The sequence below is a fragment of the Salmo trutta genome, chromosome 34 (assembly GCF_901001165.1).
Source record: "Salmo trutta chromosome 34, fSalTru1.1, whole genome shotgun sequence".
In the NCBI taxonomy this organism is placed as follows: domain Eukaryota; kingdom Metazoa; phylum Chordata; class Actinopteri; order Salmoniformes; family Salmonidae; genus Salmo; species Salmo trutta.
In genome coordinates this window covers 39,500,962-39,520,065 of record NC_042990.1, presented here as the reverse complement: position 1 = coordinate 39,520,065, position 19,104 = coordinate 39,500,962, and the positions used below count along the sequence as shown (strand labels likewise).

The following is a 19,104-nucleotide window of genomic DNA, read 5'->3' as shown; positions in this document are numbered from 1 at the left end:
TGACTCGACAGTTCTTGCACCTTACCTCAGATGACACTGTGTATTTCTAATTGCCAAACTATACTGAGTATCTGTCTGCGTCTCAAATGTCAAACCTATTCCCTACTTGAAAAAGTAGTGCACCTGATAGGGAATAGGGTGCCATTTTGGATTTTAGTATATATTTGACACCCTCCCTAGGGAAATGGCGTTTAACATGCATTTATTGGTCAATTACACACACACACAGTCCAACAAAAATAGGACTTCCTCTTTCAACCCAACCCCCCTGAAAGACACATATTCAGGGTTTGGAGAGGTATGGGGGAGGGGGGTGCCCCATTGGAAGCCCAGGGAGCTGTGGGGGTGTTAAGTGCCTTGCTCAAGTGTACAACAGCAGGCCATGGCATCTAGGAGTTGATACTTGCAACCCCCCGGTTGCCAGCTCACACCCTGACAGATTTTTCCCATCGGACCCCGAATACGAAACTGGCAACCCGGCGAATGCTGGCCCGCTCTCTAACCGCTAGGCTACTTGCCACCCCTTCAAGCTTCTATAAATGTCTTTAGCCTTTGGCCTAGAAGGTTGGCTAAAGGTTTAAAGGGATTTGTCGCTATGCTATCTTTTAGGACCAGTTCACACTTTTTTCTCAAGGTGAATAAATGACATAAGACAGTTCACTCTTTCCAAATTCTAATCTTAACCATTAGGACAAGGAGGAATACAATCTGATCTCAGAACAGTACCAAGGGTGACTTAAATTGACTAGTGTAGCATGGCAAGATATTAATGGTGACCTCAGGTTATGTTAACTACTGACCAGTGTCATTTTCATTAAGCACTAATGCAGAGGAAACTGGGAGGAGATACCTGAACTTGATCAGCAAGAAGTGCTCCTTATCGTTTTTTCCCCTTTTGCTGCCCTTATGACTCACATGGGCTTGTCTTCCTGTGTTTCTCTCTGTCTCCCAGATCTGTTCATCGAGAGGTTCTGTATGACTGGAGGAAGTTCACCTATTGGCTACCTAAAGGCGTGGCAGACAAACCTGTACCTGTCTGCTGATGCTGAGAAGGTCAGAGAGGCGCTGTCTGAAGGTGAGACCCACCAGACGGACTGACTCCTGTCCTCACCTGTATATTACATCACTTCCCTCCAGACGGACTGACTCCTGTCCTCACCTGTATATTACATCACTTCCCTCCAGACGGACTGACTCCTGTCCTCACCTGTATATTACATCACTTCCCTCCACTGTAGCATGGAACCCAAGACCAGAGTAAATGTATTGTGGACAAACTCGAAGGTCAACTGTCCTGGGGTGATATTGAACAGCTAACCTTCAGTGTGGGACAGGCACACAGCGTCAATAGTTTGAATTTCTGCAAACAGAAGGTCACACACTTTAAAGTATAATTTAGAACAGTGGTATTCGAACCGTGGGTCCGAGGTACTGCAGGGGGGGTCAACAAAAATACATGAAAGAAAAGTAAAATTTGTTTGATGTTTTTATGAATATCACTAGTAACAACAGAATAAAGTAATTTATAAATACATACAGAAGAAAATAAGAGAATATCTTATTTCTAATGACATCAACTTTAATTTCTTAACTCCTAATATTGAGCGAATTACACTCACTGCATTATCTGACGTAGGCTTTGAAAAAATGCCTCTGGCAGCTGGTACTGTAAGCCTTCTTGATTTGGACACATGGCTAACGTTTGTTTTAACCAGCTGCTGCTAGTAAAAACATGTGTTTGCCGTTACCCTCCTAGCTAATAGGCTATGTTAGAGTATGGACTTCCTCTCCCAGTTATAATGTGTGGAGGTCCAAATAATAACACAATCAACCAAATGTATTCATTTTAAAATGTTGATTTTCTTCTCCTTGCCTTTATCATTCACCTAATGATAAGAAAAGACATGAGAAAAACATTTATTTTGATAACATAATGGGGGGGTCACTGGTTTGCCTGGGCGGTTGTTCCTATGCAAGAAATTATTGAAGACCCCTGATTTTAAAAGGCAAATATAATTTGCTGCCACCGCAAAAGGTATGTTGCATTGTATTTGCCGAAGCGGACAAGAATGATTGATACCTGCCGTAACGTGGTGAATAAATTAGCAAACATTAGAATATTCTACGTTTTTTAGGTTCATTTCTTGAGCTCCATTTCCATATGTTATATGACATTAGGGAGCCATTCAACCTTCAAACTACTGAGGGTTCTGATTAACACACAATACTAGAATAGGTACGGTTCCACCCTATCCTCTATGTAGTGCACTACTTTAGACCAGGGTCTATAGGGTAGTAGTGCACTACTTTAGACCAGGGCCTAGTAGTGCACTACTTTAGACCATGGTCTATAGGGTAGTGGTGCACTACTTTAGACCAGGGCCTATAGGGTAGTAGTGCACTACTTTAGACCAGGGTCTATAGGGTAGTAGTGCACTACTTTAGACCAGGGTCTATAGGGTAGTAGTGCACTACTTTAGACCAGGGTCTATAGGGTAGTAGTGCACTACTTTAGACCAGGGTCTATAGGGTAGTAGTGCACTACTTTAGACCAGGATCTATAGGGTAGTAGTGCACTACTTTAGACCAGGGTCTATAGGGTAGTAGTGCACTACTTTAGACCAGGGTCTATAGGGTAGTAGTGCACTACTTTAGACCAGGGTCTATAGGGTAGTAGTGCACTACTTTAGACCAGGGTCTATAGGGTAGTAGTGCACTACTTTAGACCAGGGTCTATAGGGTAGTAGTGCACTACTTTAGACCAGGGCCTAGTAGTGCACTACTTTAGACCATGGTCTATAGGGTAGTAGTGCACTACTTTAGACCAGGGTCTATAGGGTAGTAGTGCACTACTTTAGACCAGGATCCATAGGGTAGTAGTGCACTACTTTAGACCAGGGTCTATAGGGTAGTGGTGCACTACTTTAGACCAGGGTCTATAGGGTAGTAGTGCACTACTTTAGACCAGGGCCCATAGGGTAGTAGTGCACTACTTTAGACCAGGGTCTATAGGGTAGCAGTACACTACTTTAGACCAGGGTCTATAGGGTAGTAGTGCACTACTTTAGACCAGGGTTTATAGGGTAGTAGTGCACTACTTTAGACCAGGGCCTAGTAGTGCACTACTTTAGACCAGGGTCTATAGGGTAGTAGTGCACTACTTTAGACCAGGGTCTATAGGGTAGTAGTGCACTACTTTAGACCAGGGTCTATAGGGTAGTAGTGCACTACTTTAGACCAGGGTCTATAGGGAAGGCCTACTTTAGAGCACTACTTTAGACCAGGGTCTATAGGGTAGTAGTGCACTACTTTAGACCAGAGTCTATAGGGTAGTAGTGCACTACTTTAGACCAGGGTCTATAGGGTAGTAGTGCACTACTTTAGACCAGGGTCTATAGGGTAGCAGTACACTACTTTAGACCAGGGTCTATAGGGTAGTAGTGCACTACTTTAGACCAGGGTCTATAGGGTAGTAGTGCACTACTTTAGACCAGGGTCTATAGGGTAGTAGTGCACTACTTTAGACCAGGGCCCATAGGGTAGTAGTGCACTACTTTAGACCAGGGTCTATAGGGTAGTAGTGCACTACTTTAGACCAGGGTCTATAGGGTAGTAGTGCACTACTTTAGACCAGGACTTATAGGGTAGGAGTGCACTACTTTAAACCAGGGCCTAGTAGTGCACTACTTTAGACCAGGACTTATAGGGTAGGAGTGCACTACTTTAGACCAGGGTCTATAGGGTAGTAGTGCACTACTTTAGACCAGGACTTATAGGGTAGTAGTGCACTACTTTAGACCAGGGCCTATAGGGTAGTAGTGCACTACTTTAGACCAGGGTCTATAGGGTAGTAGTGCACTACTTTAGACCATGGTCTATATGGTAGTAGTGCACTACTTCAGACCAGGGTCTATAGGGTAGTAGTGCACTACTTTAGACCAGGGTCTATAGGGTAGTAGTGCACTACTTTAGACCAGGGTCTATAGGGTAGTAGTGCACTACTTTAGACCAGGGTCTATAGGGTAGTAGTGCACTACTTTAGACCAGGGTCTATAGGGTAGTAGTGCACTACTTTAGACCAGGGCCCATAGGGTAGTAGTGCACTACTTTAGACCAGGGTCTATAGGGTAGTAGTGCACTACTTTAGACCAGGGTCTATAGGGTAGTAGTGCACTACTTTAAACCAGGGCCTAGTAGTGCACTACTTTAGACCAGGGTCTATAGGGTAGTAGTGCACTACTTTAGACCAGGATCTATAGGGTAGTAGTGCACTACTTTAGACCAGATAAGTTAGTGAACTATAGAGGGAATAGAGTGCCATTTGGAAACAAACAGTACCCTTTCTAGTGCTCTATTCAATCCACATCGCGGAAGTTCAGCTTTACCGTGTGATTTAAATTTAAAGGAAATGTTCCTGCTGTCATGATGTTGCCCTGTTGGGTGAGGTTTATGACCCCCCCCCCCGACCCCCATAAATACCTTTCTCTCTTCACTCTACAGAATGGACTCTTGGAAAGCCCTTTGTTACCACAATCAAAAGGCTGGAGAATGGAACAATATGTCCCTTTCTCAACCAGTTGAAAGTGTTGATACTTAAAGAATATGATGTCAGATCAGTTGGTGTCTGGGACATTATATCTGATGACAGGACGACATAAACTGTATCTTGGAAAGTCTACACATTCTAGTTATCAGATTCACATGGAATTGTTGTGCAATTTAAATGTTTGTGAAAAGATGAAATGTCTTTTTATCCTCCTAAATAAGATTATTGTTTCATAGTCAAATTTAGGCCCAGTCAGTGGACACACCCAAGTGAACAGACAATGGTTGAGAACTATGAAACACGCCTTCTCTCCCCCATTGACAGAAGTTAACCTTAGTTCCCGAAATGTGAGGACTGATGTCCTAACGTTTAGAAGGGTGAATTTCAACGTGGAGGTGATGATCACCACGCTGGAATGGTGAATGTCGACTAGACAAGCCAGAATACAACGCTAGCTGATTATGGCAACTTGGTATGAACTTTGAACTATTATTCACTAAACATCCTAGACGGCGAGTTACCAGCTGCAGCTGTAAACGTACGTGGCCTCGGAAAGGACAGACCATCTCCTAAAACCGACAGGGTACTTCAACGTATTCGCTCTACGACACTACGACCAGAAAGTTTCTTCAAATGGACAATGGTGATCTCTGCTGGGCAAACCGTTCTTCCATCTTCGACCCCATCTGTCAAAGCACACATCAGAGTAAATATATATCTTGCATTTTCCTTTTCCAAATGGGCGGATATTAGACTGCATAAGATTCTGTATTTACGGTAACATAGCTTCTCAAGGTCCAATAGAGACCCAATTCCTTTGTCCATCAGTCTTCCCGGTCTTTCATTCAAACCCAACCCCCTTTCTTTGTGTAACCAGCCGTCATATTGAATTAGTCCACCAGGGAATTTTCATGACATGATTAGTAATCGATGTATCCTGTATATATATATATATGTATTTCTGTACGATTATTTAGGTATTTAGTAATTAAATAATTAAGCCGATTTGTGTATTGCTGATTCAACTTGTTAGCCAGGGTTTGTGCAGATAACCAAGTATTTCACGACAATCAGAATGAGACTGAATAAGGTGCTGATTAATAATTGACTGCTATTGATATAAAAGATCTTCAGATCTTTAAGAGAGTTTCTTTGGAAGACAGCAGGTCTATAAACACTCTTCCGTGGTGCCCCAGGTTATTAATGAGTTAATTGTTGCATGGTTTAATTAAATTATGTAATCTATTAAACGTTAGGTACACGATTTTGATAAAATAGCATGTCATCTCATTTAATCGGTCAGAGACATGACCGCGCTTTAGCATAGACTGCATTTACGGTAGACGCTGCATGTGTCGGCTCAATAGGAAATTACCTTTACATTTCTAATCTGTTATGCTTCAGTTTTAGAGACTGAAAAGAGCCCTTGGTCTATCCCTTCACCTCAGCCCTTTGAGGACTAAATGCTTTCTCTCAGACATCTTCAAATCTGTCTCAATGTTTTCCCTCAGACATCTTTAACTTCTTCAAGATTGGTGGGTGCCCAGTGGGATAGTTGAGCTAATGTAAGCTAATGCGATTAGCATGAGGTTGTAAGTAAAAATAACGTTTTCCAGTACATAGACATATCTGATATTGGCAGAAAGCTTAAATTCTTATTAATCTAACTGTGCTATCCAATTTACAGTAGCTATTACAGTGAAAGAATACCATGCTATTGTTTGAGGAGAGCGCACAGTTTTGAAAATGAAACGTTATTAAAACTTCTTAGGGCTAGGGGGCAGTATTGAGAATTTTGAAAAAAATATGTGCCCATTTTTAACTGCCTCCTACACCAACTCAGAAGCTAGAATATGCATATTATTGTTCAGGTTTGGATAGAAAACACTCTGAATTTTCTAAAACTGTTTGAATGGTGTCTGTAAGTATAACAGAACTCATATGGCAGTCAAAACCCTGAGACAAATTCTGACAGGAAGTGGATACCTAATGTGTTGAATTACCTTTAAGCCTATGCCATTGAAACACACAGGGGCTTATTAATCGTGGAGCACTTCCTATGGCTTCCACTAGATGTCACCAGTCTTTACAAAGTGTTTTGAGTCTTATACTGTGAGATCTGACCGAACAAGAGCCATGGAACGGTGGTGGCCGATTAGACTCTGGCGCGCGAGTTCATGTTGGGTACTCTCGTTCCAATACGTTTTAAAAGAGAATGCAATCGTCCGCCTTGAATATTATTCATGTTCTGGTTAAAAAAGGCACTAATGATTTATGCTATACAACGTTTGACATGTTTGAACGAACGTAAATATTTTTTTCCCCCCTCGTTCATGAAGTGAAGTCCGGCGGGCATAGATCATGTGCTAACAACACTTTGCTTTTTGGACATAAATTATGAGATTTTTCAAACAAAACTACATTCGTTATGGACCTGGGATTCCTGGAAGTGACATCTGATGAAGAGAATCAAAGGTAATGGATTATTTACATAGTATTTTCGATTTTAGATCTCTCCAACATGGCGGTTAGTCTGTATCGCAAAGCGTATTTTTCTGGGCGCAGTGCTCAGATTATTGCAAAGTGTGATTTCCCAGTAAGGTTATTTTTAAATCTGGCAATCCGGTTGCGTTCAAGAGATGTAAATCTATAATTCTTTGAATGACAATATAATATTTTACCAATGTTTTCGAATAGTAATTATTTAATTTGTTGTGCTGATTGACTGGCGATTATTGGAGGGAAACGATTTCCTGAACATCAACGCCATAGTAAAACACTGTTTTTGGATATAAATATGAACTTGATAGAACTAAAAATGCATGTATTGTCTAACATAATGTCCTAGGTGTGTCATCTGATGAAGATCATCAAAGGTTAGTGCTGCATTTAGCTGTCTTCTGGGTTTTTGTGACATTATATGCTAGCTTGAAAAATGGGTGTCTGATTATTTCTGGCTGGGTACTCTGCTGACATAATCTAATGTTTTGCTTTCGTTGTAAAGCCTTTTTGAAATCGGACAGTGTGGTTAGATTAACGAGAGTCTTGTCTTTAAATAGCTGTAAAATAGTCATATGTTTGAAAAATGGAAGTTTTCGGATTTTAGAGGAATTTGTATTTCGCGTCACGCCCATCATTGGATATTGGAGCAGATGTAAGAGGTTAATGACGGTCTCCGTCCCGTATGCGGGATCAACATCCATCGAAAAATCCTATCGACATATTCCTAACAAAATGTAATATATTTTTTTTCAAATATAGGACTATTTTATATCGTTTTATAGATACCCCTCTCCTGAATCGAACCACGTTGTCCGATTTCAAAAAGACTTTACAGCAAAAGCAAAACATTAGATAATGTTAGAGGAGTATATCGTCAAAGTATTCACATAGCCATTTTCCGACCAACCACATGCATCACAAATAACCAAAAAACAGCTAAATGCAGCACTAACCTTTGACAATCTTCATCAGATGACACTCCTAGGACATCATGTTACACAATACATGCATTCTTTTGTTCGATAAAGTTCATATTTATATATAAAAACAGCATTTTACATCGGCGCGTGACATTGACTAACTAATTTCCCTCAAATGCATCCGGTGAAACAGCGCTACAATTTACTAAATTACTATTCGAAAACATTTTTAAAATGTAATATTGTCATTCTAAGAATTATAGATTAACATCTCGTGAAAGCACCTGCAATGCCAGATTTAAAAATAACTTTACTGGGTAATCACACTTTGCGATAAAAGGGGATGCGATACTCAGAAAAATAGGCTACCGTTACAGGTCAGCGCCATCTTGGAACAATCGCATATCAAATCTACTCTTGTATACTATTGTCAATAATCCCTTACCTTTGATTATCTTCATCAGAAGGCACTTCCAGGAATCCCAGGTCCACAACAAATGTATTTTCGTTCGAAAAAGTTAATCATTTATGTCCCAATAGCTTCTTGTTGTTAGCGCGTTCTGAAGGCTGCACCAAATGTACCGTCGTCCGACTTCTCTCTTACCAAAATGCACAAAAAATATATTTAAGTTCATTCAAACATGTCAAACGTTGTATAACATAAATCTTTAGGGCCTTTTTCAACCAGAGCTCCAATAATATTCAAGGGGGACGGTTGCATTGTCTTTCAAAACGTTTCGAAAGGGGAGGGTAGGCAGGGGCACCGGCGTCATAATGGTGATGGCCCTCCCCATGTGACCAAGATCAACAGCCTCTCATTCTGTCAGTTTTCACAGTAGAAGACTCAAACCACTTTGTAAAGACTGGGGATATCTAGTGGAAGCAATAGGAAGTGCTCAATGAACCATAGCTCACGGTGTGATTTATAGGCAAAGTGATGAAGTTGAGTCCGCAATTCAGAATTCCACATCCTGTTACGATCTGTCTCGGGGTTTTGACTGCCATATGAGTTCTGTTATACTCACAGACACCATTCAAACAGTTTTAGAAACTTTAGGGTGTTTCCTATCCACAACTATTAATTATATGCATATCCTAGCTTCTGAGTTTGAGTAGGAGGCCGTTTAAAATGGGCACGTATTTTTTTCAAAAATCGCTGGAGCGCCCCCTATCCTAGGCGACCGCCAAGAGGTTTTAATATTAATCTGTCTCTATGTTTCCCCTCAGGCATTCCAGCGGCCACCATGTTAATCTTTATCGGTCTCAATGTTTCCCCTCAGGCATTCCAGCGGCCACCATGTTAATCTTTATCTTTATCAATGTTTTCCCTTAGGCATTGCAGCGGCCACCATGTTCATGTCCAATAAGCTGACAGAGGTATCGCAGACGCAGCTGAGAGTGGCCTTTGACGGTGACGCTGTCCTCTTCTCTGACGAATCAGAACGCATCTTCAAGGCCCAAGGCCTCGACGGGTTCTTCCAGCACGAGAGAGACAACGAGGACATTCTACTGGACCGTGTATGTAGATGTGTGTCAGAAAAAGTGTATTGGATTGTTATCATTGTTATCATGGTTTCATGCATATTAACATCAGAAGCCTCCTCCCTAAGTTTGTTTTACTCACTGCTTTAGCACACTCCGCCACCCCTGATGTCCTTGCCGTGTCTGAATCCTGGCTTAGGAAGGCCACCAAAGATTCTGGGATTTCCATACCCAACTACAACATTTTCCGTCAAGATAGAACTGCCAAAGGGGGAGGAGTTGCAATCTACTCCAGAGATAGCCTGCAAAGTTCTGTCATACTTTCCAGGTCTATGCCCAAACAGTTCGAGCTTCTAATTTTAAAAATGAATCTCTCCAGAAATAAGTCTCACACTGTTGCTGACTGTTATAGACCCCCCTCAGCTCCCACCTGTGCCCTGGACACCATGTGTGAAATTATTGCCCCCCATCTATCTTCAGAGTTCGTTCTGTTAGGTGACCTAAACTGGGATATGCTTAACACCCGGCAGTCCTACAATCTAAACTAGATGCCCTCAATCTCACACAAATTATCAAGGAACCCACCAGGTACAACCCTAAATCCATAAACATGGGCACCCTCATAGATATTATCCTGACCAACTTGCCCTCCAAATACAACTCTGCTGTTTTCAATCAGGATCTCAGTGATCACTGCCTCATTGCCTGCATCCGCTATGGGTCCGCGGTCAAACAACCACCCCTCATCACTGTCAACCGCTCCCTAAAACACTTCTGCGAGCAAGCCTTTCTCATCGACCTGGCCTGGGTATCCTGGAAGGATATTGACCTCATCCCGTCAGTCGAGGATGCCTGGTCGTTCCTTAAAAGTAATTTCCTCACCATCTTAAATAAGCATGCCCCTTTCAAAAACTGTCGAACTAAGTACAGATATAGCCCTTAGTTCACTCCAGACCTGACTGCCCTCAACCAGCACAAAAACATCTTGTGGGGGACTGCACTAGCATCGAATAGTCCCCGTGATATGCAACTTTTCAGGGAAGTCAGGAACCAATACACGCAGTCAGTCAGGAAAGCAAAGGATAGGTTTTTCAAACAGAAATGTGCATCCTGTAGCTCTAACTCCAAAAAGTTTTGGGACACTGTAAAGTCCATGGAGAATAAGAGCACCTCCTCCCAGCTGCCCACTGCACTGAGGCTAGGTAACATTGTCACCACCAATAAATCCATGATAATCGAGAATTTCAATAAGCATTTCTCTACGGCTGGCCATGCATTCCTCCTGGCTACCCCAACCCTGGCCAACAGCTCTGCACCCCCAGCAGCTACTTGCCCAAGCCTTCCCCAGCTTCTCCTTCACCCAAATCCAGATAGCAGATGTTCTGAAAGAGCTGCAAAACATGGACCCGTACAAATCATCTGAGCTAGGCAATCTGGACCCTCTATTTAAAAAATTATACGCCGCCATTGTTGCAACCCCTATTACTAGCCTGTTCAACCTCTCTTTCGTATCGTCCGAGTTCCCTAAAGATTGGAAAGCTGCCACGGTCATCCCCCTCTTCAAATGGGGTGACACTCTAGACCTAAACTGTTATAGACCTATATCCATCCTGCCCTGCCTTTCTAAAGTCCTTGAAAGTTAAGTCAACAAACAGATTACCGACCTTTTCGAATCCCACCGCACCTTCTCCGCTATGCAATCTGGTATCAGAGCTGGTCACGGGTGTACCTCAGCCACGCTCAAGGTCCTAAACGATATCTTAACCGCCATCGATAAGAAACAATACTGTGCAGCCGTATTCATTGACCTGGCCAAGGCTTTCGACTCTGTCAATCACCACATCCTCATCGGCAGACTATATAGCCTTGGTTTCTCAAATGATTGCCTCGCCTGGTTCACCAACTACTTGTCTGATAGAGTTCAGTGTGTCACAGGGTGCCACAGGGTTCAATTCTTGGGCCGACTCTTTTCTCTGTATACATCAATGATGTCGCTCTTGCTGCTGGTGAGTCTCCGATCCACCTCTACATAGACGACACCATTCTGTATACTTCTGGCCCTTCTTTGGACACTGTGTTAACTACCCTCCAGACGAGCTTCAATGCCATAGAACTCTCCTTCCGTGGCCTCCAACTGCTCTTAAATACAAGTAAAACTAAATGCATGCTCTTCAACCTGCCCACCCGTCCAGCATCACTACTCTGGACGTTTCTGACTTAGAATATGTGGACAACTACAAATACCTAGGTGTCTGGTTAGACTGTAAACTCTCCTTCCAGACTCACATCAAACATCTCCAATCCAAAGTTAAATCTAGAATTGGCTTCCTATTTCGCAACAAAGCATCTTTCACTCATGCTGCAAAACATACCCTCGTAAAACTGACCATCCTGCCAATCCTCAACTTCGGCGATGTCATTTACAAAATAGCCTCCAATACCCTACACAATAAATTGGATGCAGTCTATCACAGTGCCATCCGTTTTGTCACCAAAGCCCCATATACTACCCACCACTGCGACCTGTGCGCTCTCGTTGGCTGGCCCTCGCTTCATACTCGTCGCCAAACCCACTGGCTCCAGGTCATCTACAAGACCCTGCTAAGTAAAGTTCCCCCTTATCTCAGCTTGCTGGTCACCATAGCAGCACCCACCTGTAGCACACGCTCCAGCAGGTATATATCTCTGGTCACCCCCAAAGCCAATTCCTACTTTGGCCACCTCTCCTTCCAGTTCTCTGCTGCCAATGACTGTAACGAACTACAAAAATCTCTAAAACTGGAAACACTTATGTCCCTCACTAGCTTTAAGCACCAGCTGTCAGAGTAGCTCAGAGATCACTGCACCTGTACATAGCCCATCTATAATTTAGCCCAAACACCTACCTCTTCCCCTACTGTATTTATTTATTTTGCTCCTTTGCACCCCATCATTTCTATTTCTACTTTGTACTTTCTTCCACTGCAAATCTACTATTCCAGTGTTTTACTTGCTATATTGTATTTACTTCGCCACCATGGCCTTTTTTGACTTTACCTCCCTTATCTCACCTCATTTGCTCACTTTGTATATAGACTTATTTTTCTACTATATTATTGACTGCATGTTTGTTTTACTCCATGTGTAGCTCTGTATTGTTGTATGTGTCAAACTGCTTTGCTTTATCTTGGCCAGGTTGCAATTGTAAATGAGAACTTGTTCTCAACTTGCCTACCTGGTTAAATAAAGGTGAAATAAAAAACAAATCAGATTCCTGTAACTCTCTGCTTATTATAACCACCCCCCCAAAAAAAGCCTTTTATTTATTTATCTTCTCTTCTCCTCTTCTCTCCTCAGGGCCCTCTTAAGGACTTCCTAGCGTCCCTTGGCAAACTCCAGAAGAAGTTCTATGCTAAGGGCCACCGTCTGGACTGTCCCATCCGTACCTACCTGGTGACGGCCCGCAGCGCAGCCAGCTCAGGGATCCGTGCCCTGAAGACCTTGAGAGCCTGGGGCCTGGAGACAGACGAGGCTCTCTTCCTGGCTGGGGCACCCAAGGGCCCGATGCTGGAGAAGATTAGGCCCCACATCTACTTTGATGACCAGATGTTCCATGTGGAAGGGGCGGCGGAGATGGGCACGGTCGCTGCTCACGTACCCTACGGGATTGCTCAGAAGCACCCACATAAGAAGAGCCTGAACACAGGGAAGTAGATAGTGGAGGGAGAAAATATGAAAAAGATCGAAGAAACTAAGAGAGAAGAGACCTGAGATGAAAGACTTTTAGAGAGGGAGATATAGAGTCATATGGAAAATCTGATCTTCCCCGGGTCATTGTCACAAACAAGAAAGGGTTATTTTCAGTCAGTGAGTTTCGTAAAAACTAAGGTAGATCAATAACAATGAAGACAATGAAGAAAGTCTGTAAAGTTTCGGTAATGAAATACTCCTAATAGACGATAATTGAATTGTGTTGATTACAGTATGGTGCTTTTCACCAGATGTCAGAAGTGTTTGTTTTGTACATGAGTGGGGTTGTTTCACCTCCTCAGCATCCAATGTGTGCAGCTGTTATAATCATCCTTAGGAGTGTGTTATCATAAGCACTTTGGTTGGACACGGGAGAGTTCTACATACCTTATATAGGAACAGATGAGAGTTCTACATACCTGATATAGAACCAGAGGAGAGTTTTACATACATGATACAGGAACAGAGGATAGTTCTACATACCTGATACAGGAACAGATGAGAGTTCTACATACCTGATATAGAACCAGAGGAGAGTTCTACATACATGATACAGGAACAGATGAGAGTTATACATACCTGATACAGGAACAGATAAGAGTTCTACATACCTGATATAGAACCAGAGGAGAGTTTTACATACATGATACAGGAACAGAGGATAGTTCTACATACCTGATCCAGGAACAGAATAGAGTTCTACATACCTGATATAGAACCAGAGGAGAGTTCTACATACATGATACAGGAACAGAGGATAGTTCTACATACCAGATATAGGAACAGAATAGAGTTCTACATACCTGATATAGAACCAGAGGAGAGTTCTACATACATGATACAGGAACAGATGAGAGTTATACATACCTGATACAGGAACAGATAAGAGTTCTACATACCTGATATAGAACCAGAGGAGAGTTTTACATACATGATACAGGAACAGAGGACAGTTCTACATACCTGATACAGGAACAGAATAGAGTTCTACATACCTGATATAGAACCAGAGGAGAGTTCTACATACCTGATATAGAACCAGAGGAGAGTTCTACATACCTGATACAGGAACAGATGAGAGTTCTACATACCTGATATAGAACCAGAGGAGAGTTTTACATACATGATACAGGAACAGATGAGAGTTCTACATACCTGATACAGGAACAGATGAGAGTTTTACATACATGATACAGGAACAGATGAGAGTTCTACATACCAGATATAAGAACAGATGAGAGTTCTACATACCTGATACAGGAACAGAAGAGAGTTCTACATACCTGATACAGGAACAGATAAGAGTTCTACATACCTGATACAGGAACAGATAAGAGTTCTACATACCTGATATAGAACCAGAGGAGAGTTTTACATACATGATACAGGAACAGAGGATAGTTCTACATACCTGATACAGGAACAGATGAGAGTTCTACATACCTGATATAGAACCAGAGGAGAGTTTTACATACATGATACAGGAACAGATGAGAGTTCTACATACCTGATATAGAACCAGAGGAGAGTTCTACATACCTGATATAGAACCAGAGGAGAGTTCTACATACCTGATACAGAACCAGATGAGAGTTCTACATACCTGATGTAGCCTGTCAACAATGAGCTTTACTTTCCCATATAACTTGAGCAAATGCATTCACTTGAACTGAACTTGTTTTATTTTTCTTTGTGGGATGTAACATGTATCCTGTGCTATTTTTAATGGCCTATCCATGGCTGTGGTTGCAGCGAAGGGAATAGGCTACAGTAGCTCTACAACTCTCCACAATCCGTCCTAAGAAGAAGAAGAAGACAGAGGTGAACTCTTGATAGTCACCAGGATGATATTTTACGAGATGACGAATGGCAACTGGACTGCCCCCAATGGACACCTGGTGTCTGTGATTCAAAACACATGGATGAGACTGATGACTGACACTGAAAGACGTAGCAACACCTGAAAAGTGTCAGAAATTGGGAATCGATTCTATTATTTATATAATCAAAATCAAGTGTTGAAATACAAGCCATGATCCAGAAGCGTAGAGAATTCGGGTGAAATAACTATTTGACAGTTGCACGACAAGACATATTAACATATGTAGGACACATGGAAACATTTACGTGACGTAATGTAGTAATAGACCTTATTTGTTTGTGTGGAATTGTCTCACTGTGAAGAAAAAAAAAAAAAACTTCTACAAGAATGAATAGGTCACGTGCATGCTAGTCATCTTCCCGAGGATAACAAATAATACAATAGTATTATCTCACAAAGTCTTCTCCAAGTACCAAAGCCATAAATACCAACCATAATGTTTTTCAATCTCTGAGTTTCCATTGGTGCCTTAGTTCTAATACATGTAGTAGGTGTATCACGTGTCTGTTCTGAGGAAACACTAGTTTTACGAATTCAACTGCATGACAGAACTAAGGAGGAAGTGCTAAGGGAGTGCCTGGTTACATCCTAAATGGGAATCCTATTCCCTATGTAGTGCACTGCTTTCGACCAGAGCCCTATGGGTCCTGTACAAAAGTAGTGCACTATATAGGGGATAGGGTATGTAAGCATGTAACAGTAGTCTAAAATGGCTTCCTCCCGTTGTTTCCCTCCATCGTCACTGACGTTAAAGAACTTGACAAATTCATTGTAGGAATTCTCCGTATTGCTTTACTGATGCACTTACAGTACCTTCCTGTCCCTGATACTACAGTCTACATTGTCAACTCGATCATACGTTGAGATACCAGCAATGTTACTAGAAAAACTTAGGGAATGAATTTGTGTTAGATGACATATTGAATAGAAGCGTAATTAAAGATCTCTGTCATCATACATTTAAATGCATAGATATGTTTTTTTGTTCTATGGTCTGTAGAAATACATTGAGAAGACTAAACAATCAAATGTAGCTTCAAATATATGTAATTTAGTATTTGAAGGGGGAGAAATATGTTATTTTGTATTTGAAGGGGAGAAATATATGTTATTTAGTATTTGAATATTTGCAGGGAGAGAAATATGTAGTTTAGTATTTGAAGGGGAGAAATATGTTATTTTGTATTTGAAAGGGGAGAAATATGTTATTTAGAATTTGAAGGGGCAGAAATATATGTTATTTAGTAGCACAATGCACCACAACTGTAGACAAAGACCATTTAGTTCCACCAGAGATACATTTTTGGTTACGCTTTATTTGAACAGTCTGGATTTTCCATGTGGACATGCTCTACGTGGTCATACTATCAACATACTATCTGTTGATAAGCAACTGCCGTCTAAGGTTATGGTAAAGTGTTACCAAATATTTGAGCAGTTTCGCTGTCTAAACGTTATACTACATCCCCCCCCTGACTATTATACTATTATAACGATGAAATCTCTTTGACATGTAAACGCAGAACAGTAAACCTGGATGTGCCTACTGCACGGAGCGAAAAAAATCAATGCTCAAAATGTTTTTTCTAAGACAGGACTTTTAGTTTGACTAAACGTCCCATGATGATTTAAATACGTCACTATGTATTTGGTCTGCTCTAGATATCTAGTGCTGCTGATGTGTTTACATGGTAATTACCCAGCCAGTAAGTGTTAACTACATGGCAACACTTACCATGTTACAGTACAGCTGTGTCTAAATGATTTTAAGCTCATCGTCAACCACTGTGGACATTTATTAAAGACGATCATTCAAGAGGTTGGGAGCGTTTGCTAAATGACAGATATAATATAAAATGAGGTGATTTATTTTGTCAATAACATACACTGTATTTACTTACAACAGAACATTCATCAGAAAAACTATAGAAGTTTGGAACGAATCCATCACCATTTTGATTTAACTTTATGTACAGTTGGAAGAAAAAGTATGTGAATCCTTTAGTATTTACCAGATTGCTGCATAAATGGGTTATGAAATGTTATCTGATCTACATTTAAGTCACAACAATAGACAAACACAGTCTGATTATTAAACTAATAACACACAAACAATTATAATTGTTCATGTCTTTACTGAACACACCGTGTAAACATTCACAGTGCAGGTTGGAAAAAGAATGTGAACCCTTGGATTTAATAACTGGTTGACCCTCCTTTGGCAGAAATAACCTCAACCAAACGTTTTCTGTAGTTGCGGATCAGACCTGCACAACGGTCAGGAGGAATTGTCCTCTTTACAGTCTTTACAAATCTGTTTTAGTTCCACAATATTCTTGGGATGTCTGGTGTGAACTGACCTCTTGAGGTCATGCCACAGCATCTTAATCGGGTTGAGGTCAGGACTCTGACTGGGCCACTCCAGAAGCCGTATTTTCAAGCCATTCTGTTGTTGATTTACTTCTGTGGTTTGGGTTGTTGTCCTGTTGCATTATCTAACTGCTGTTGAGCTTCAATTGGCATGTCTTGATAAACTTGGGAATTCATTTTTCCGTCGATGATAGCATGCTGTCCAGGCCCTGAGACAGCAAAGCAGCCCCAAACCATGATGCTCCCTCCACCATACATTACAGTTGGGATGAGGTGCGCTGTACCTTTTTTTCTCCACACATAGTGTTGTGTGTTCCTTCCAAACAAGACAACTTTAGTTTCTTCTCTCCACATAATATGTTGCCAGTAGAGCTGTGGAACATCCAGGTGCTGTTTTGCAAACTTCAGACATGCAACAATGTTTTTTTTGGACAGCAGTGGCTTCTTCCATGGTGTCCTCCCATGAACACCATTCTTGTTTAGTGTTTAACGTATTGTAGACTCGTCAACAGAAATGTTAGCATCTTCCAGGGATTTCTGTAAGTCTTTAGCTGACACTCTAGGATTCTTCTTAACCTCTTTGAGCATTCTGCGCTGTGCTCTTGCAGTCATCTTTGCAGGATGGCCACTCCTTGGGAGACTAGCAACAGTGCTGAACTTTCTCCATTTATAGACAATTTGTCTTACCCTTTCCAGCTTTATGCAAGTCAACAATACTTAATCTTAGGTCTTCAGACATCTCTTTTGTTCGAGGCTTGGTTCTTCTCAGGCAATGCTTCTTGTGAATAGCAAACTCAAATTTTGTGAGTGTTTTTCATGGGCAAGGGCAGTTCTAACCAAAATGTCCAATCTCATCTCATTGATTCAACTCCAGGTTAGTTGACTCCTGACTCCAATTATCTTTTGGAGAAGTCATTAGCACCGGTGTTCACTTTTTATAACCTACAGTGTGAATGTTTAAATTATGTATTCAATATAGACAAGAAAAATACAATAATTTGTGTGTTATTAGTTTAAGCACACTGTGTTTGTCTATTGTTGTGACTAAGATGAAGATATGATGAAATTTTATGTAAAATTTATGCAGAAATCCAGGTAATTCCAAAGGGTTCATATTATTTTTCTTGCCACTGTATATGACTACTGAACAAAAAGTTATTAATCAGTAATTAGTACATTTCTTATCAAATGTACATTTTTCAGACTAAATTAGTACTTGGACATAGATGATAACTATTCCAACCAGTAAGCATCATAACCAACCTGGATCCTAATACTCTCAGCACCATATGGGGGCACTGTTGTCTCCTCTCCTCTAATCTCCTCTCCTCTCCTCTAGTCTCCACTGTTGTCTCCTCTCCTCTAGTCTCCTCTCCTCTCGTCTCCTCTCCTCTAGTCTCCTCTAGTCTCCACTGTTGTCTCCTCTCATCTCCTCTCCTCTAGTCTCCACTGTTGTCTCCTCTCGTCTAATCTCCTCTCCTCTAGTCTCCACTGTTGTCTCCTCTCCTCTAGTCTCCTCTCCTCTCGTCTCCTCTCCTCTAGTCTCCTCTAGTCTCCACTGTTGTCTCCTCTCGTCTCCTCTCCTCTAGTCTCCTCTAGTCTCCTCTCCTCTAGTCTCCTCTAGTCTCCACTGTTGTCTCCTCTCGTCTCCTCTCCTCTAGTCTCCACTGTTG

General features: G+C 41.5%; 1 protein-coding gene across 1 annotated transcript in view; it reads left to right on the top strand.

Moving 5' to 3' along the window:
- The window catches only part of nt5c1aa (5'-nucleotidase, cytosolic IAa), a gene marked incomplete in the record, with an annotated part of 37,561 nt that extends 20,388 nt beyond the window's left edge, over positions 1-17,173 (top strand). The window contains 3 exon segments of the mRNA XM_029732840.1: positions 953-1,075; positions 9,302-9,486; positions 12,787-17,173. Coding sequence (XP_029588700.1) covers positions 953-1,075; positions 9,302-9,486; positions 12,787-13,143 — 665 coding nt within the window.
- Between the last annotated feature and the right edge of the window lie 1,931 nt (positions 17,174-19,104).